This window comes from Hypanus sabinus, chromosome 7 (genome assembly GCF_030144855.1).
Source record: "Hypanus sabinus isolate sHypSab1 chromosome 7, sHypSab1.hap1, whole genome shotgun sequence".
NCBI lineage: Eukaryota > Metazoa > Chordata > Chondrichthyes > Myliobatiformes > Dasyatidae > Hypanus > Hypanus sabinus.
The window spans coordinates 180190346-180212379 of record NC_082712.1 but is presented as its reverse complement, the minus strand read 5'-3'; the positions used below and the strand labels follow the sequence as shown (position 1 = coordinate 180212379).

Genomic DNA, 22034 nt, shown 5'->3' with positions numbered 1-22034 from the left:
TTTACTGCCCCAGAGAGCTGTGAAAGCTTCTACACTCAATAAATTCAAAACGGAGATAGGCATTTTCCTGGATAAAAATGGCATTAGGGGATACAGTGAGCGAGCAGGTAAGTGGACATGAGGCTAGGTTTAGATCAGCCATGTGATCTCCTGGACTAGTTTTCGATAGCCTGGATGGGTCGGAGAGGAATTTTCCAGATTTTTTCTCCTCAATTGGCAAATCGTTTTTTTTTTCCCTGGGTGATCACATGGGTTTGGGCGGGATGAATAATAAAATAAAATGGGAGGCATGGTGCCCTGTTGGTTGGCACTGTTGCCTTGTGGGATTCGGTGAAAACTAGAGTTAAGATTGGATCAGCCATGATCTTGCTGAATGGCGGAGCAGGCTTGAGGGGCCGATTGGCCTACTCCTGCTCCTATCTCTTATGTTCTTATGTAAAGTGAAAGGCTGGCCCAGGACAGAGGGCTCTGGCCAGTTGCTGTTGTTGGCCTATGCCCCAGTGGGTGTGATGGGCTTAAGAAGAAGAGGAAATAGTCTAGTAACATTTACCCTGGATTTGCTCAGCACAACCACTCCTTACCCAACAACACACATTAACGATATGTTAATTGGAACCTGCTTGTGGATCCTCACTATAAACTGACAGTTGCGACTGCGCTAGCAGCACAGTAGTTGGTGGGGCGGCAGGGTAGCGTAGTGGTTAGTGAAATGCTTTACAGCACCTGCAATCAGGGTTCAATTCCGGCTGCTGTCTGTAAGAAATTTGCAATATTCTCCCCATGACTTTGTAGCTTTCTTCCAGGTGTTCTGGTTTCTTCCCATCTTCCAAAGACATATGGGTTAGGGTTAATAAGTTTTGGGCATGCTACATTGGCACTGGAAGTAGACGCTTGCAGACCGCCCCCAGCACAATCCTGGGTCTGTGTTGTTCAATGACACCAACGATGCATTTCACTAAATGTTTCAATATACATGTGACAAATTGATCTAGTGTTTCTTTCAACATGTCCAACATGGGAAGGAACTTGTCCATTCAACATATCTCACAATTAAGACAAATGTCAAAGCAGCAGCGGGAGAGAGTTTCTGCCATGCCCAGTCCACTGAGCAACACATGGGTTAATTGCCCATCACAGGCAAAGCCCTCTTCATCAAACACGTTTACAAGGAGCACTGACACAGTAAAACAGCAACCAGCATCTAGGACCCCCAGCATCAAGTATTTACCTACAACCATCCGGTCGCTGAACCAGTGTGGATAAATTCACTCACAACACTGACCTACACACTCACTTTCAAGGACTCTCTACAACTCATGTTTTCAATATTACTTTATTTACACAGTTTGGCTTATTTTTCTGCTTTGGTGTTTCGCAGTCCTTGTCTGGGATGTATGGAGAGCCTAAGGAGGGGCAACACCTCTGGTGAAGGAGGTTGTGTCCACTCTGGGGAAGCTCACTCACATTTGGTCCCCACTGGTCATTCAGTTCTCACCTGTATCTCCAAGTAGCTGTTTGCATGTGACAGTGGCCACACCCCGCTACACCACTTCGACAGGTGGGGTAAACCAGGTGAGGGTAGTCGGCAGGCGAGATAAGGACATGCCTGTCCTAACATGTGAAGTCAGATCTGGAAGACTGAGTGGATAAGATTGACAGTGAGATCCAACGGCCAGGAAGACGGTTCTGCCAAGCTCCACAGAGAGCAAAGGGCATGACAGGGCACAGAAGTCATCGTCATCCACTGCAACCAAGGAAGACTCCAATTGTGACGGCTACTCGTACCACTGGACCTGGACTTCCAAGGTCGAGAGAGTGGAACTGCCCCAGTCTAACAGCTTTTCCACTTTAAAAACTCTGCCACACCTGTCTCCAGTCATCGTTGGATATGATAAGACAACCAACTAGTAATTGTCTATTTATGTACAATTTTTAGCAAAATTCTATTGTATGTCTTTCATTACCCTGTAAATCCCTGCCAGAAAATGGTATGATATACTGGACATACTTTGATAATAAATTTACTTTGAACTTTGATCAGCTGCTGTGCTGAAGGAAGAGTGGAAGGGAAACAGCTCACTGACTCATTGGGGGAGTGTTTGTTTGAAATGATAGCTAAATTGTACATAATTCTATGATGATATTGTACCAACGGAGACACAGCCTCAAGCTCTAATATCTTGTTAGCAGCTGGGGAAACTAAAATGCTTATTTAATCAATCTGTAGGGAAAACCCAATGTTAGTTGGCGATGAGTTAGTGGTAAAAATTAACCTAGCTTACTTAAAGCTTTTAGTGAGGAAGGTCTGCTGCATGCCCTATGTGTACCGTGGATCCACAGTAACTGCAAAGGGAAGTTTGCTGGTGGCCCTGTATGTACTGTGGACTCAAGAGTAACAGTGAGGGAAGTTTGCTACACACCCTGTAGGCACTACGCAATTAGAGATTGGTCGGTATGACATTGTGGGTATCACTGAGTCGTGTCTGAAAGAAGGTCATTATTGGGAGCTAACACCAAAAATATACTTTGTATTGAAAGGACAGGTAGGAAGACATAGGCAGTGGTGTGGCTCTGTTGTTAAGCGATGGAATTACATCTTTAGAAATAGGTGATACAGGCCCAGAGAATGTGGAGTCTTTGTGGGTGGAGTTAAGAAATTGCAAAGGTCAAAAAAACATTATGGGAATCATATATAGGCCTCCAAATAGTAGCCAACATGTGGGATTGAGATTTCAAAGCAAAAGGCATGTAATAAGGGTAATAACACAATTGTACTGGGGGACTTCAATTTGCAAGGGGATTGAGGGTATCAAATTGTGTCAGAACGCAAGAGAGGGAATTTGTTGAATGCCTATCAGATGGCTTTTTAGAGCAGTTTAAGCTTGAAATTACACGATGATAGGCCATCTTAGATTGAGTGTTGTGTAATAATCCAGATCTTATTTGGAAGCTTAATGTAAAAGAACCCACTAGGAGGCAGTGATCATAATATGATTCATACTGCAGTTTGAGAGGCAGAAGCATAACTCACATGTATCAATACTGCAATGGAATTACAGAGGCATGAGAGAGGAGCTTGTCCAGGTGGACTGAAGGAGGATACTGATGGGGATGACCGCAGAGCAGAGATGGCTGAAGTTTCTAGGAATAGTTCACAAGGCGCAGGACAGATTTGTTCCACAGAGGAAGAAGTTCTCAAATGGCAGGGATGCAACTGTGGCTGACAAAGGAAGTTAAGGACTGCATACATGCCAAGGAAAGGGCATGCAAGGTAGCAAAAGTTGGATGATTGGGAAGCTTTTAAAATCCAACAAAAGGCAACTAGGAAAGCTATAAGAAGGGAAAGGATGAAATATGAGGGCAGACTAGTCAATAATATGAAGCAGGGTGCCAAGTCTTTTCAGTTATATAAAGTGTACAAGGGAGATGAGTTGATATTGGACCACTGGAAAATGATGCTGGTGAGGTAGTAATGGGGGACAAAGAAATGGCAGATGAACCTAACGGGGTCTTTGCATCTATCTTCACTCTGGAAGACATTAGCTGTGAGTGGCTGAGGACCGTGAGTGTCAGGAAACAGGGGTCAGGGGCATTGCTATTACAAAGGAAAAAGTGCTAGGCAAATTCAAAGGTGTTAAGGTGGGTAAGTCAACTGGACCAGACGGACTACATCCCAGAGTCCTGAGAAAGGCTGCTGAGGAGATAACAGATGCATTGGTCATGATCTTTCAAGAATCACTGGACTCTGGCGTGATGCTGAAGGATTAGAAGATTGCACATTTCACTCCACTCTTGAGAAGGGAAGAAGGCAAAAGAAAGCATTTTTATAGGCTAGTTAACCTATCTTCAGTGGTTGGAAAAGTGTTGGAATCTATTATTAAGGATGAGGTTTCGAGGTACTTGGAGACTAATGATAAGAGATCACTAGTCAAAGTCAGCATAGCTTCTGTGAAGGGAAATCTTGCCTGACAAATCTGTTAAAAGTTCCACAAGGAAGTAACAAGCAGGTTGGACAACGGAGCGGCAGTGGTTGTCATTTACTTGGATTTTTCAGAAGGTATTCAATAAAGTGCCACACATGAAGCTGCTTAACAAGATAAAATCCTACAGTGCTACAGAAAAGATACTGGCATGGATAGCAGAATGGCTGACAGGCAGGAGGCAGTGAGTGGGAATAAAAGGGGTCTTTTCTGGTTGGCTGCCAGTGACTAGTGATGTTCCTCGGGTCAGCATTGGGACTGCTACTTTTCATGTTGTTTATCAATGATTTAGATAAAGGAATTGATAGCTTTGTGGGGAAGTTAGCCGATGATACAAAGATTGGTGGAGGGTTAGGTAGTGCTGAGGAAGCAATGAGCTTGCAGCAGGACTGAGCCTTTATAAGACACCAGTCAGGCTGCACTTGGAGTATTGTCAACAGTTTTGGGCCTCATACCTCAGAAAGGACGTGCCGTCATTGGACAGAGTCCACAGGAGGTTCACGAGGATGATTCTGGGAATGAAGGGGCTAACATATGAGGAGCATTTGGCAGCTTTGGGACTGTAAACGCTGGGGGTATCCAGAACCAGAGGACACGGCCTCACAACCCTTTAGAACAGAGCTAAGGATGATTTTTTTTTTCGCTAGAGAGAGTAAATCTGTGGATTGCCATGCTAGCCTGCGGTGGAATTCCGTGTGTATGTTTAAGGCGGAAGGTGATAATTTCCTGATCAGTGGGCATCAAAGGATATGGTGAGAAGGCAGGTGTATGGGGTTGAGTGGGATATGGAATGGCAGATCAGATTCAATGGGATGAATGGCCTAATTCTGTTCCTATGTCTTACAGCCTTATGGACCCACAGTAACTGGTGGGAGAAGTCTGTTGAAGACCCTGTATGTACCGTGGACCCACAGTAACTGGTGAGGGAAGTTTGCTGAAGACCTTATACATACTGTGGACCCATAGTAACTGGTTGTCTCTTAACTGTCTTGTCCTATTGACCCGCACCCAGACCACAGCCCTCCATACCACTGCCACATACTTAAATAAACTTCTCTTAATGTTACAATTGAACCTGCATTCACTAATTCTGCTGGAAGCTCATTCCACTCTCTGAGCAAAAATGTTCCCTTTTAGGTTCCCCATAAATATTTCACCTTTCACCCTTAACCTATGAACTCTACACCCAACCTGAGGGAAAAACATCTGTAAGCATTTACACTATCTATATCCCCCATCATTTTGTATAGTACCATCAAATCTCCCCTCATTCTCCTACATTTCAGGGAAAAAAGCCCTATCCTATTCAGCCTTTCCCTATTACTCAGGTTTTCAAGTCCCAGCAACATTACCTGTATATTTTCCCACACTCTTTTAAGCTTTTAGCTATCTTTCCTGTTGGTTGGTGACCAAAACTGCACACAATACTCTAAATTAGGCCTCACCAATGTCTTATACAACTTCAACATAACATTCCAACTCCTGTACTCAGTGCCTTGACTTACGAAATTCAATGTGCCAAAAATTCCCTTTACAATCCTATCTACCTGTGACACCAACTTTAAGTTCAAGTTCAATTGTCATTTAACCATACATGAATACAGCCCAATGAAAGTGTTACTCTGGGACCAAGGTGCAGAACACATTACCAACAGTCATTCACAGTACAAGACACATACAAGGTAGCAGTAGAATAGTCACACAAAAAAAATAGTTCAAGTCACTGAGTCGATGAATATTGCAGCAGTCTGCTGTTGAACACGATACATCCTGTCTCCTGCTGTGCGAACACTGTGGGTAGCACTGACACCACGCCACACCACCTCCAGTACTCCAGTGGACCATAGCGACTCCAATGCCTCTCTCACTGAAAATAGTGAAACCACAGTTTGAGGCCTAGTCCTTGCTATGACCGAGGCTATGCAGCTCTCCCGTCTCACCAATGAAACAGTGAACCAAACTTGCAGTATTCCACGTTACTAATGTCCACACCACTTTCATGCACCAACTACTCTCTGACGCAGACAGCAATACAATCCGCAACCAATCCAGCTCCTTTAGTTTCACCACCAAGCAACTGGCTGATGGGGTAGACTTACAGTCCTTAATGTCCAGCACAGTCTTGCAACCATAACAGATATGCTTAAAAAACAGACAATAAGACTTTGGTTGACCCCACTGAAGTCACTGCATTCAAGTGCACTGCTGTCTTACTGGAACAAGGTTTCAGGGAATTCCCAGATCCCTCTGTTCTACCACACTCCTCAGTGTCCTACCACTCAACTTGTAAACCCTACCCTGGTTTGTCCTCCCAAAGTGCCACTCCTCACACTGGTCTGCATTAAATTTCATCTGCCATTTTTCAGCTCATTTTTCCAGCTGGTCCAGATCCCGTAGCAAGCTTTGATAGTTCTCCTCGCCCAACTTTGGTGTCATCTGCAAATACGCTCATCTAATTTATTACATTATCATCCAGATCGTTGATACAGATGATAAACAACAGACCCAACACCAATTCCTGCAGCACACCACTAGCCATAGGACTCAAAGTTAGAGCGGCAACCATTTACAAACACTCTATGACGTATCCAGCAAAGACAATGTTGAATTCAATTTACTACCTCATCTTGAATGTCAAGTGACTCGGCTTTCTGGACCATCTTCCCTTGTCAAAGTCCTTGCTACAGTCTACATAGACAACGCCCACAGCCTTTCCTTCATCAACCTTTCTCGTAATCACTGAGATAGGACTGCTGTGGTTTTTCCCTGGTAGGTTGTCCCTCCAACCATATCCAAAGGATATACTTATTATTGAGGGTAACGACCATTGCACCCTGCACTGTCTGCCTAGTCCTTACTCTCTCCTGATGGGCACTCAGCTAGCTGCCTCTTGCAAACTAGGTGTGAATGCCAATCAGCAATTCCTGTCAATTACCCTCTCAGGGTCTGGAAAGATCCGTAGGTTATCCAGCTCCAGCTCCCTAATACCATCTGTAAGAAGCTGCAGCCTGAAGCTCTTCTTCATCATCAGGAGCACTGGAGGACACCCAGCCTTCCCACATTGAACAAGAGGAGAACACCACTGCCCTGACTGCCTCTTGAACTGTGCAATCAGAAAGAATGAACGAATAACTTAACAGAAGACCTTAGCCTCTGCCTCTTGAGCTATAACCCTCTGACAAACAAACTCAAGTGAAGAATGTTGGCTTTAGCCAGCTGGCACAGTAGAACAGATAGGAAGAGGTGGGCTGGCCCAGACCAGGACAGAGGTTCCCCTTTCCAATGGACAGCAGAAGACTGGTGGTCATTCTGGTACACACCCCACCACTCCACGGTCATTCTGGTACACACCCCACCACTCCACGGTCATTCTGGTACACACCCCACCACTCCACGGTCATTCTGGTACACACCCCACCACTCCACGGTCATTCTGGTACACACCCCACCACTCCACGGTCATTCTGGTACACACCCCACCACTCCACGGTCATTCTGGTACACACCCCACCACTCCACGGTCATTCTGGTACACACCCCACCACTCCACGGTCATTCTGGTACACACCCCACCACTCCACGGTCATTCTGGTATACACCCCACCACTCCACGGTCATTCTGGTACACACCCCACCACTCCACGGTCATTCTGGTACACACCCCACCACTCCACGGTCATTCTGGTACACACCCCACCACTCCACGGTCATTCTGGTACACACCCCACCACTCCACGGTCATTCTGGTACACACCCCACCACTCCACGGTCATTCTGGTACACACCCCACCACTCCACGGTCATTCTGGTACACACCCCACCACTCCACGGTCATTCTGGTATACACCCCACCACTCCACGGTCATTCTGGTACACACCCCACCACTCCACGGTCATTCTGGTACACACCCCACCACTCCACGGTCATTCTGGTACACACCCCACCACTCCACGGTCATTCTGGTACACACCCCACCACTCCACGGTCATTCTGGTACACACCCCACCACTCCACGGTCATTCTGGTACACACCCCACCACTCCACGGTCATTCTGGTACACACCCCACCACTCCACGGTCATTCTGGTACACACCCCACCACTCCACGGTCATTCTGGTACACACCCCACCACTCCACGGTCATTCTGGTACACACCCCACCACTCCACGGTCATTCTGGTACACACCCCACCACTCCACGGTCATTCTGGTACACACCCCACCACTCCACGGTCATTCTGGTACACACCCCACCACTCCACGGTCATTCTGGTACACACCCCACCACTCCACGGTCATTCTGGTACACACCCCACCACTCCACGGTCATTCTGGTACACACCCCACCACTCCACGGTCATTCTGGTACACACCCCACCACTCCACGGTCATTCTGGTACACACCCCACCACTCCACGGTCATTCTGGTACACACCCCACCACTCCACGGTCATTCTGGTACACACCCCACCACTCCACGGTCATTCTGGTACACACCCCACCACTCCACGGTCATTCTGGTACACACCCCACCACTCCACGGTCATTCTGGTACACACCCCACCACTCCACGGTCATTCTGGTACACACCCCACCACTCCACGGTCATTCTGGTACACACCCCACCACTCCACGGTCATTCTGGTACACACCCCACCACTCCACGGTCATTCTGGTACACACCCCACCACTCCACGGTCATTCTGGTACACACCCCACCACTCCACGGTCATTCTGGTACACACCCCACCACTCCACGGTCATTCTGGTACACACTCCACCACTCCACGGTCATTCTGGTACACACCCCACCACTCCACGGTCATTCTGGTACACACCCCACCACTCCACGGTCATTCTGGTACACACCCCACCACTCCACGGTCATTCTGGTACACACCCCACCACTCCACGGTCATTCTGGTACACACCCCACCACTCCACGGTCATTCTGGTATACACCCCACCACTCCACGGTCATTCTGGTATACACCCCACCACTCCACGGTCATTCTGGTATACACCCCACCACTCCACGGTCATTCTGGTATACACCCCACCACTCCACGGTCATTCTGGTACACACCCCACCACTCCACGGTCATTCTGGTATACACTCTGCCTCTCTATGACTTTCATACTTTGACTGGAGAAGGATCATTTTCTATTTTCAAATTCTCAAAACAGCCACATTCCCTCACTTTTAAATTTAATGATCAACTAAACAGTCAACAAACCCTAACAAACAGTGGTTCAATGATGGTTTGGAGATTCCCCCACTATGAACGTCTACAGTGATCAGATATCAGGACCAGCTGCCACCACCCATCCAACAGTTGATGCACCCAGGTCTTACCTTCTGTACCGCTTTACGCAGGATCTCCTTGTACTCCTCTTTGGTGATCTCCTTATTCTGGTAATACGGCTTTAATGCTAACTTTGCCTCTTCAACAGCTCTCTCCTGCACGTGCAATTTCTTTATATACTGAAAGGAAAGTTTAATATTAGCACCTTTTGTAGACAATCATAAACCTTCCTACCCCAGGAGAGTGACTGGAGAGATAGTGAAAATGTTAACTACCCCAGGAGTGTGACTGGAGATAATTGCTACTGTTTAGGAGTGGACAGCCTCTCTCCCTTTCTGAACTACAGGTCTGAGCAACTCATTATTCATATCACAGGCTCTTCGAAACAGGCTGTACATTCTCCCTGTGTACTGAGAAAGACAACACACAAGAAGAAAAGTCCTTGACTAGAAGCAAAGTTTCAAAGAGCAGAAAATAGATAAACCTTAAACATGGATTCACCCCAGTGAAAACCACTGACAAGACAGAATAACGCTTATTCCACCATGAGTGGCACATGCTGTGTTGTTCCATCATCAGCCAGCAAGATTCCAGACATTCTCTCTTCTTCCTTCGCTAGACAGAAGGTTCTTAGGAAACTGAAAAGTCTGAAGGTAGATAAGACATCTGGACCAGGACCAGATGGAGTACACCCCAGGGTTCTGAAAGAGGTGGCTGAAGAGATCATGAGGCATTAGTAATTAAGACTGGAAAATTGCAAATGTCATTCCACTCTTCAAGAAGGGAGAGAGGGAGAAGAAAGGAAACTATAGGCCAGTTAGTCTGACCTCAGTGGATGGGAAGATGTTGGAGCTGATTATTAAGAATGAGGTCTCAGGATACTTGGAGGCAAATGTTAAAATACGCCGTGGTCAATATGGTTTCCTCAAGGGAAAATCCTGCCTGGCAAATCTGTTGGAATTCTTTGAAGAAGTAACAAGCAGGTTAGACAATGGAGAACCAATTGATGTTGTGTACTTGGGATTTTCAGGTCTTTGTCAAGGTGCCACATATGAGGCTGCTTAACAAGCTATGAGCCCATAATATTATAGGAAAGATTCTAGCTTGGATAAAGCACTGGCTGATTGGCAGCAGACAAAGTTTTGGAATGAAGACAACCTTTTCTGTCTGGCTGCTGGTGACTAGTGGTGTTCTACAGGGGTCTGCGTTGGGACCAATTCTTTTTAAGTTGTATGTCAGTAATTTGGATGATTGATGGCTTTGTTGCAAAGTTTTCAGGCGATATGAAGATAGGTGGAGGGGCAGGTAGTTTTGAGGAAGTAAAGAGGCTACAGGACTTAGGTTAGAATGGGCAAAGAAATTACAGATGGAATACAGTGTCAGAAAGTGTATGGTTATGCACTTTGGTAGAAGAAATGCAAGTGTTGACTATTTTCTAAGTGGAGAGAAAATACAAAAAAAATTGAAGTGCAAAAGGATTCCCTAAAGATTAATTTGCAGGTTGAATCTGTGGTGAGGAGGGCAAATGCAATGTTATCATTTATTTTAAGAGGACTAGAATATAAAAGCTAGGATGTATTGTTGAAACTTTGTAAAGCACTGGTGAAGCCTCACTTGGAGTATTGTGAGCAGGTTTGGGCCCTTATCTTAGAAAGGACGTGCTGAAACAGGAGAGGGTTCAAAGGAGGTTCACGAAAATGATTCCGGGATTCAATGGCTTGTCTTATGAAGAGCGTTCAATGGCTCTAGGGCCTCATTGAAACCTATTGAATTGTGAAAGGCCTCGATAGAGTGGATGTGGAGAGGATGTTTCCTCTGGTGGGAGAGTCCAAAAACAGCCTCAAAATAGAGGGACATCTTTTTAGAACAGAGATGAGAATGAATTGCTTCAGCCAGAGAGTGGTGAATCTGCTGAATTCTTTGCCACAGGCAGCTGTGGAGTCAAGCCCTTATGTATATTTAAAGCAGAGGTTCATAGATTCTCGATTGGTCAGGGCATGAAAGGATACCGGTAGAAGGCTGGAGACTGGGCTGAGAGGAAAATTGGATCAGCCATGATGAAATGGTAGAGCAGATGCAATGTGCCAAATGCCCTAATTCTGTTCCTGTATCTCATGGTCTCTCCTATCGTCTAGAAGGTACAAAAGCCTGAAAGCATGTAGCAGGAGGCTCACGGACAGCTTCTATCCCACTGTAACTGTAACACTTTATTCTGTTATTGTTTCTCCTTGTTCTAGCTTAATGCATTGTATAATGGTTTCATCTGTATAAAAAGGATGCAAGACCAGCTTTTCACTGTATCTCCATACATGTGACATTTATAAACTCATAAACTAATAAATAATAAATATCATTCTACAATTAAACAAGAAATAATACTCAACATCACGCATAAAATCCTCCCCTTCTTTTCCAGTCCCAATGAAGGGATTTGTCCCATCCATAGATGCTGCCTGACCTGCTGAGCTCATCCCCATTATGTGAATTAATACACAACTTGAAGAACTACAATAGAAGCTATTTCCCGTAGATTACAGGTTGATATTGGAAGTAGGCCAAGGAGTGCCAAATGGATTTCAATGAAGTGTGAGGTGATGCATTTTAGTGTAGTACCTGGTAGGACACTAGGCAGTGTAATGAAACAGAGGAACTGAGGAGTACAGGTGTATAATTCATTGAAAGCAGTGTCACAGATAGACAGGGTGGTGAAGGCATTCAGCACTCTGGCATTCATCTGTCAAGGTACTGAGTATAGGAACTGGGACATTATTTTCTGGTATAAGTCGTTGGTGAGTCTGATCAACTGTTAACAGTTTTGATCTTCCTGGTATAAGAACAATGTGGTTAAACTGGAAGAAGTGCAGAAAAGATTTACAAGGATGTTGCCAGGACACAAGGGCTCCCCTTAATGGACTCAGTCTATATCTCTTGCACCCTCAAACAGCCAGCAAAATCAAAGACCTCACCCAGTTTTTCTTTTCTCTCCTCCCCCCCCCCCACCCCATTCAGCAGAAGATACAAAAGCCTGAAAGCATGACCCACTAGACTCAAGGACAGCTTTTACCTTCTACCCCTCAGAGACTCTTGACTGGACCTCTTGTACGATAAGATGGACTCTTGGCCACCATCTACCTCATTACGATCTTGCATTTTATTGTTTACCTGTACTGCACTTTTTCAGTAGCTTGTACACTTTATTTGGCATTGATATTGTATTTCCTTGTTCTAGCTCAATGCACTGTGTAATGATTTGATCTGTAGAAACCAGCTTTTCATTGTATCTCTGTGCATGTGACACTAATAAACCAATAAACCTATAAATAATGAAGCAAACTGGGGCTGGCACGATAGCGTAGCAATTAGTGAAGCATTGATAAACACCTGCAAATGGGATACAATTATCACTGCTGAGTTTGTACATTGACCCTGTGACCATGTGGGTGGAATTGAACCCTGGTCACTGGCCTGTACGATGCTACCGTGCCAGGTGTAAGTGAGTGAGCAGAGGATTCTGGAGTTGGGGGTGACGAGAGTTACAGGTCAGAGGGAAATATTAGTAGGCTGTGACAGCTGAATATAGTATCACCAGCACTCATCTTTTCACTCTCTCCCTTACATGTTCCCTTCTTCTCCCTCTTCCCAAACATTCCCTCTCTCTTTCTGTTCCCCATCTCTTACACTGGAGAGGAACCAGAGGAAGTTCATGAGAATGATTCTGTGAATGAAAGGGTTAATGATGTATGAGGAGTATTTGATGGCTCTGGGCATCAACTCACTGGAGTTTAGAAGAATGAAGGGGGAATCTCATTGAAAACTATTGACTATTGAAAGGTCTAGACAGAGTGGATGTGGAGAGGATGTTTCCTATAGTGGGGGAGTCTAAAACCAGAGGGCACAGCCTCAGAGTAGAGGGATGTCCATTTAGAACATAGATAAGAAAGAATTTCTTTCATCAAAGGGTAGTGAATCTGTGGAATTCATTGCCACAAACAGCTGTGGAGGTCGTCATTGGATATATTTAAAGTGGAGCCTATATTTAATAGGTTCTTGATTAGTCAGGATGTCACAGGTTGTAGAGGGAAGGCAGGAGAATAGGGTTGAAAGGTTTAATAAATCAGCAGTGATGGAATGGTGGAGCATATTCAACGGGCTGAATGACCTAATTTTCTTTTTGTCTTACATTCTCATTCTGAGTCTTGTCCTCACTGGTTTTGTTATCGGCATCCAGGTTCCCTTCCACTTGCGACACGTGTGGTTCTGGAGCTGGTGTTGAAGCAGGAACCGTCCCAGCCTGGTAGGTGGGCTGTGGAAGTAACGGAGGCACTGGAGTGGAGCCGATCAGTGGGATGTTCCCCTGCATGATATACGGGGGGGCTGGCTGGCTGACTGGTGCGTAGGGTGGAGGGTGCAGTGGTGGGAATGGTGGCATGAATGGAGGCGGCATGTTGAGTTGGTTGAAAGCCTGCAGGAACAAAAGAAAAAAATCCTTTAGTTATCAATTCATAGAACACTATAGCCCATTTTCCCCAAAGGGTCCAGGTCCCGCTGTGAACTTTGATAGTCTTCCTTGTTGTCCAGTACACCCCCAGTCTTGGAGTCATCACCAAATCTGCTGAACAAGCTCAAATGGACCCAGCACCGATCCCTGTGGCATTCCATTATTCACAGACCTCCAGTCAGAGAGGTAACCATCTACTACCACTATCTGGCTTCTTCTTTGAAGTCAATGCCTAATCTAACTTACTACCTCATCTTGAATGCTGAGCGATTAACCCTTCTTGACGAAGCTCCCACATGGGACCTTGTCAAAGTCCATGTAAACAACATTCATTTTAGACAGTGAAGAGTGACATGATGGGCAGGCACTGTGTACTGAGGCAGCAAGTTACAGGCATCTCAATGTATTCCAGTATGTGTGACATTAGTAAACCAATTCCAATCAAACTGCATGCCCCAAAAGCAAAAAAAAAAAATTCAGATACTGCATATTTGAAATAAACTCAGCAAGGTAGGCAGTGTGTTTGGAGAGACAGTGTTATCATTTCAGGCATTCATGTCGAGCTTCAGTCAATGCCTGTAATGTCAGTGCACCAAGAGCAGACGCTACCCACCATGGCTAGTCTCCACATGGCTCCATTAACAAAAACCTAAGTACTGTTTCTCAAAACTTCAATATGGGCAATCCCAAGGAGGAGGGTAGGGCATGGGACTAGCAACTCCATCCCATAAAATCCCAGAGCTACAGAAACACCAACAAAAGCTCCAAAGCCTCATCTGTGGTAGGGGAAGAATATTAAGATGGGCTATCTGGGGACAATTTGAAAGACTGGCCCTGACAGAGGATTCTGTCAAGCTGCTGTTGGTGGTCTACTTCCCAGTAGGGGTGATGACCTTAAGAAGAAAACTGGTTCCTAAAGTTCACAGAAGGGCCCTCCTCACTGGACATCACACATACTGGCCTTCATCATGTCTTGACACTTAACCAGGCCTGGACCCATTTGACACGCTGCTGTGAAGAAGCAGATGGCTCAGTAGGGACACAATGGCAGCAGCTGCCACCGCCCCCACCACTACTCTGTGTGTCTCATGCAGGACACCTTGGTGCCCTTCTCAACTGCCCCAACACTGCTAATTATTTGGGCTGGGGAGTGGGTGACCAGCACAGTTGAGATGCTGCACGTTATTAGAACAAGGAGCAAGCTACATTCAATATTGGTCAGTAGTCATAGACACTGAAATGGGTCAAATTCAACACTCGGGAATAAAATGCACTCAGTGGCTACTTTATTAGGTATATCTGCTCATTAATGTAAATGTCTAATCAGCCAATCATGTGGCAGCTATGTGCAGACATGGTCAAGAGGTTCAGTTGTTGTTCAGGCCAAACATTAGAATGCGGAAGAAACATGATCAAAATGGCTTTGACCATGGAATGATGGTTGGTGCCAGACACGGTGGTTTGAGTATCTCAGAAACTGCTGATCTCCTGGGATTTTCATGCACAACAGTCTCAAGAGTTTTTAGGTAATGGTGCAAGAAACAAAAAGCATCCAGTGAGTGGTAGTTCTGTGGGCAAAAAATGTCTTATTAATGAGAGAGGTGAGAGGAGAACAGCAGACCGGTTCAAGCTGACAGGAAGATGACAGTAACTCATTTCAACAGTGGTGTGCAGAAGAGGATCTCTGAACGCACAACACGCCTCACCTTAAGGTGGATGGGCTACAGCAGGAGATCACATTGAGTTCTATTTTTGTACCGAATAAAGTGGCCACTGAGTGTATTATCAAGCGAAAGCCCTTGCAAACAAGCAGCAAGGAACTGTCCACTGTACTGGACTTTAATGAAAGACCCAACATGGTGAGATAGATCCCTGCTCACGCTCAAATATACATCCACGTGGGGTCACACCAAATTCACAAAACAGAATTCTCCCTGACTACAGGCCCAGGACTGGATACAAGGTTCACCTTAAGTAACCAAGTCAATCCCTGCAATCTCATACCCTCTGGTGGTCAGCTGATGAATTACAGGCACTGACACTGTCCCTTCAAGTTGGGAACAATGCAATGAATTGGCAGGTAGGGGTTGTAGGAGAAAACTGGAAAACACAATTGGAGGAAATTATTAGGATCTGCAGGGAAACTAAGATTTGCAGAGAAACTACATGAGGCCAGGTACATAGCAGAAACCTTCTAAGTGTATCACAACTCAGTACCATTTTCATAAAGCATAAACTGCAAAGTTGAGGCCAATTCTGATCCTAAGTCTCATGTCATGGTCTCAGAAACTAGCCTCCCCTCCATGGGCACAGCTTGGCATAATCAAAGAGCCCATCCTCCTTGGACACTCTCTCTACTTCCCTCACCCATCAGACAGAAGGTACAAAAGCCTGAAAGCACACGCCAGCAGACTCAAGGGACAGCTTGTTATAGGAGTACAGAAGGGTCTCCTTGTATTATAAAATGGACTCTTGAACTCATTATTGCCTTGCCTGCCTGCACTACACTGTCTCTGTTACCATACTCTGCATCTTTAACCAGGACTGTGATTAGGTTAGGGTTAAATTGGGGTTGCTGGCTGGTGCGCTCCAAAGGGCTGGAAGAGCTTTATCCTTATTTAAATTTTTTTTAATTATTTTGCATTCAGTTATTGTTTTAACTTGCACTATCTCAATGCTCTGATGTAATGAAATGATCTGTATGAGTGGTATGTAGAACAAGTTTGTCACAGTACTCAGTGCTGGTGACAATAACCAATCCAATTCGAACTGCAAGCCTCAAATCCAAAACCAGATGCTAGACATCCAAAATAAGCTCAGCCAATGCTGGACAGCAAGGCAGGTAGAATGCGCAGGTGGGGAGGAGGGAGAGAGGAGAGCGAGGAGGACAGAGAGAGGAGGGGACAGGGACAGAGGGAAGATTGAGGGGGAGAGAGAGAAAGGCAGAAGGGGGAGAGAGGGGCAAGAGAGAGGCACAGAGGGAGGGAAAAGGAGAGAGGTGGGGTATGGGGGAGGGGGACAAGGAGGATGCAGTGGAATGGGGGAGGGGAAGAGGGAGAGATATATAATTATAATTTCAGGGTGATAACCCATTAGAAATGGGATGTCATAGTAGTGTAGCAGTTAGTGCAACACTATTCCAGCCTGGGGCATCAAACGTTCAATTCCAGTGTTCTGTAAGAAGAGGAAGGATCTAGTGCATTCTGGCTGTATATCATGAATAAACTCTTCTCGGGCTTCCAGCTGGGTACAGGTATCAATTATAACTAACGTTTCAATGATGAACTCTGCCATCTTCTTCAGGGACGATGCCTGGGTATGTCTACTCTGGTGGTATTTATACCCCCGTAGTCTGTCCCTCCTGACTGGTTAGTCCTCATCCAATCGGGCTTCTGCTGTCCCACCTTGTTTACAATCGAATTCCAGTTCTTACTTAGAGCAAGGCTTTTGTCTTTGTTAAAATTCTCTTATTTCACTGCCTTCCTCTACCAGGCTTTCCCAAAAGCGATTGGCACGACACAGTAGTTTTGTACCATTGAGGTCAATCCTACGGCCATTGCCAATACAGTGTTCTGCGACCGCCAATTTCTCCAGGTAACACTCGTTCTCTTTGATGTGGGTTTCCATCGTGCATCGCGTCTGGCTGATATACGCTGCTCAGCATTCCCAGGGAATCCTGTAAACACCAGCAGACCTGAGTCCCAGGTCGTCTTTGATCCCCATAAGCTGTGATTTGAGCTTCCTTATGGGTTTGTGGATGGTATTAATCCGGTATTTCTTCTGAATCCTGACAATCCTTTCAGAAAGTGTGGAAATATAGGGAAGACAGGCAGTAGTGACGGGTTCCTGCTTATTAGGTTTCCTGGTTTTTCTGTTAGCCCTTTTAAGGGCCTAGGAAGTCTCTCCATGGAAATTAAGATGATTACACATGACGCTCCTACAGAACGGCTACAAGATGAAGAAAATTAATCTGGCCCATCACAGCATACGTGGGTTAAAGACAACCTGGGACTCAGGTCGCCTGGCGTTTACAGGATTCCCTGTGAATACCGAGCAGCGTATATTGGCCAGGTGGGAAACGTGCATCAAGGAGCACATGAGATGTATCTGTTTGGGTTACCCAGGGAAATCAGCATTAGCAGAACACAGGATTGACTTTGACAGTACAAAACGACTGTGCTGTGCCAATGGCTTTTGGGTGCGCCTGGTAAAGGAAGCCATTGAATAAAACTAGAGAAATAAAATTTTTTAAAAGACTGAGGTGTCGTTCTAAGAACTGGAATTCAACTGTAAACAAGGTAGGACAATGGAATTTGATTGGATAAGGACTAATCAATCTTGAGGGATGGACGACGGGGGTATATATACCACTGGACTAGACATACCCAGACAACATCCCTAAAGAAGATAGCAGAGTTTGCCATTGAAACGTCAGTTGTAGATGATAGCTGCACCCGGCTGGAAGCCTGAGAAGAGTTTATTCATCCTCTGGAAGAAATTTGTACATCCTTTCCATAAGCATGTGTTTTTTCCAGGTGCTTCAGTTTCATCCCACAGTCCAAAGACATACTGGTTATTAGGTTAATTGGTTATTGTAGCTTGTCCCTTGATTACGCTCTGATTCAATAGGTGGCTTGCTAGGCTGCAAGGACCTGTTCTGCACTGTTTCTCCGAATAAACAATGCTTCCTGGGCTACCATCTTACCAAGTTGTGCCCTTAACAAGGGCACATTTTAACTTCACACTGGACAGCCTGTTCAATATGTTTTAACTGTAAGGAATATAGGAAAAATATAATTAGCATTTGAATGGTGCTTCTCACAATGCAAGGATATTCCAGTAGTTTTATTGTGGAGACATTGTGACATTATTAGGAATAGAACAGCCATTCTGTACAGAGCAGGTTCCCACACTTTGATATAATAAGGACAAGTGATGCGACTTAAGGGTCATGGAATTGAGGGTATAGATCCAACCAGAAGTTCATTGAACAGAGGTGAATTAGAATGTTTATGCTTGTGCACCGCAGGAATGAAACCTGCACAGAGAGGAAATAAAAATGCTGCTTCAGCTGTGAATGCTTCATCACTACTGAACAGTGGAGCAGGTATGCAGCAGGGTATGGCTCATCACCAACCTGCGGTGGAAACAGACCAGGGAAAACAGGTGGAGGAATCATGTAATTTGGTGGAGGGGGTTGAAAGATCGGCATTTGGTTCGATGGTTGACTTGTTTCTGGAGGTTTCCAGCTGCTTTCTTTGTTGTATCTGTGTGTCCTGTACGACATTGGAGTCCCTGCAAATAAATAGACAGGTTATAGCTCAAAGCCAATCCCTGTTCCCATCATGTAACAAATAACATCCAGAATAACACACTTGTAGTATCACTTGTTCTAGTAGACATGGTATGATTTTAAACATAGGTATTGTATAACCTTAAATGTAACCTTTAAAGTGGGCAATAGGAGTTTGGAGAGGATGAGGACCTCTGAGATGGGTGGTTGAAGTCTGGAACACACTGCCAGACAGGGTGGTCTCCAGACACTCTCACAAAGTTTAAACGCCATCTGGATGAGCACTTTGGAATCACCAAGGCATCATAATGCCAACAGCTGTGTTTTTCTTACTCTTTTAGCACCACTTATGTCACGGTCCTGTCTGGCAATTCCCCATTACAGACAGACAGACAGACATACTTTATTGATCCCGAGGGAAATTGGGTTTGATTACAGTCGCACCAACCAAGAATAGTGTAGAAATATAGCAATATAAAACCATAAATAATTAAATAATAAGTAGATTATGACAGTGGAAATAAGTCCAGGACCAGCCTATTGGCTCATTACCTCTTTAATTGAGCCTTAAATCCCCTTGCCTGATTTCCAATCGTTCCCAAGTCAGCATTTTACACACCTGCTTCCCATCAGTAACTGCAGATAAAAAACCTAGAATCACAACAAAGAACTGCCACGTTGGTCAACTCTTGTATGAGTAACCTCGTTTCATGGTTGTTTAAGGCTGTCTGTTCTAAGTTCTGCATCATCTCCTGGATTCTCTACGTGAACCTTGTCTCTGTATAAAGACTCGCCTGGATACCGGCTCTCCGTTTATGGTGGTGCTAATGCCTAACAACTCTGCCTCAGTGCCTGTATCCTGCACCTGGGTTCGTCCCCAGCCACGTCCTTGCAACAAATTAATTTTTTAAAATATGTTTTTAATTTTAATTTAGTTTTTTTTAATTATGTATTACAATTTACTGCTGCTGCAAAACAACAAATTTCATGACATATACCAGTGATATTAAACCTGACTCTGATTCTGAACAGGATGTGTACAGACAGAACTTCACGATTGGCACAAACATGGTGGGCGGAAAGGCCTGTTTATGAGCTCACCTGACTGTTGGCAAGCTACCCATGGATTAGTGTCCACTACTAATACATGTATCCATAATTCTGTGCAGGATATTGTCCATGCTGTCAACAAGCCTTCCCCACTGCTGAGAACAAATACAAGACCATAAGATATAGGAGAATATAGGGCCATTTGACCCACTGAGTTTGCTATCCATTTCATTTGACCTATTGAGTCTGCTGGTCAAAGAACACTGAGGTTGTCTACAAGAAGGGTCAGAGCCCTCTCTATTTCCTGAGGAGACTAAGGTTCTTTAACATTTGCCGGACAATGCTGAGGAGGTTCTACGAGGCTGTGGTGGCCAGTGCTATCATGTTTGCTGTTGTGTGCTGGGGCAGCAGGCTGAGGGTAGCAGACACCAACAGAATCAACAAACTCATTCATAAGGCCAGTGATGTTGTTGGGGTGGAACTGGACTCTGACGGTGGTGTCTGAAAAGAGGATGCTGTCCAAGTTTCATGCCATCTTGGACAATGACTCCCATCCACTCCATAACGTACTGGTTAGGCACAGGAGTACATTCAGCCAGAGACTCATTCCACCGAAATGTAACACTGAGCGTCATAGGAAGTCATTCCTGCCTGTGGCCATCAAACTTTACAACTCCTTCCTCAGAGTGTCAGACACCCTGAGCCAAAAGGCTGGTCCTGGACTTATTTCCACTTGGCATGATTAACTTATTATTATTTAATTATTTATGGTTTTATATTGCTATATTTCTACACTATTCTTGGTTGGTGCGGCTGTAACCAAACCCAATTTCCCTCGGGATCAATAAAGTATGTCTGTCTGTCTGTATCATGGCTGATCCATTTTTCCTCTCAGCCCCAATCTCCTGCCATCTCCCTGAATTCCTTCATGTCCTGGCCAATCAAGAATCTATCAACCTCTGACTTGGGCTACATCCACACTACACCGGATAAATCCGTAACCGAAGCTTTTTCTCTTCGTTTTTACCCTCTGTCCACACTAAAACTGTGTTTTCTTCCCCCGAAACCAGAGCTTTTCAGAAACACTTTCCAGGGTGGGTATTTTTAAAAAAGCTGCTCGGGCAGATCAGTGTGGACGGGGTAACCGGAGACTTCTGAAAATGCTGTCAGTGCGCTATTTCATTGTTTTCTTGACGCAACCTAACAATTTCAGAACAGATGGCAACGAGACTGAAGCCAGAAGAGTTAGAAATGTACTCACCAAATACTTTGACCCATAACTTACTGAATAAATGAGTATACTCATTTACTGTAAATGAGTATACTGTTTTCTGTCCTTGCTCGTATGAAGGTGGTTTACCTATTTAAGCAAGTACTTCTCTGACAATAGATGTGTAACAGCCTAATGTAACATTGCATGGAAATACAAGATAACTCTGATGCAGACATGTTTTATACATTTAACAAGGAGCTTTATTAATGCAACAGAGGTAGTCAGTTTTCCAGAGTTCGTCATCAGCCGGGTCAATCTGTCCGTGTCCCTGTCGGTTGCCTTCGTACGCTCCAGTATTTGTTTTGTTTACTTTTAAGTTCTCCTGCACGAGAGCCAACAGCTGTCTGTCGTTTTAAGTTTTCCTAGTCTGTAACTACACAAATGCGAACTTTCACACCGAGATTCGACACCAAACAGTTCGCTTGTTTTCCATAGATGTGCCCTGTGCATGCACAGTAAGAGGAGATTCGCCGAAATCTCCATTTCAATGTAGACAAAGATACTTTTAAAAACGCATAGTGTGGACGCCTACCGTTTTTACGTGAAACCGGCGTTTTCAAAATTATCCGGTCTAGTGTGGATGTAGCCTTAAATATACGTAAGGACTTGACTCCACAGCTGCTTTTGTCAAAG

General features: G+C 45.0%; 1 protein-coding gene across 4 annotated transcripts in view; it reads right to left on the bottom strand.

The window, feature by feature from the left end:
* Window positions 1-22034, bottom strand: part of phrf1 (PHD and ring finger domains 1) — a 188827-nt gene that overhangs the window by 5352 nt on the left and 161441 nt on the right. For all 4 annotated transcript variants that reach the window (XM_059976263.1, XM_059976264.1, XM_059976265.1 and 1 more), the window contains 3 exons: window positions 18923-19080; window positions 13468-13749; window positions 9338-9466 (listed from right to left, as the gene is read on the bottom strand). In XM_059976263.1, the coding sequence (XP_059832246.1) occupies window positions 9338-9466; window positions 13468-13749; window positions 18923-19080 (569 nt within the window). The remainder of the gene's footprint in view (window positions 1-9337; window positions 9467-13467; window positions 13750-18922; window positions 19081-22034) is intronic.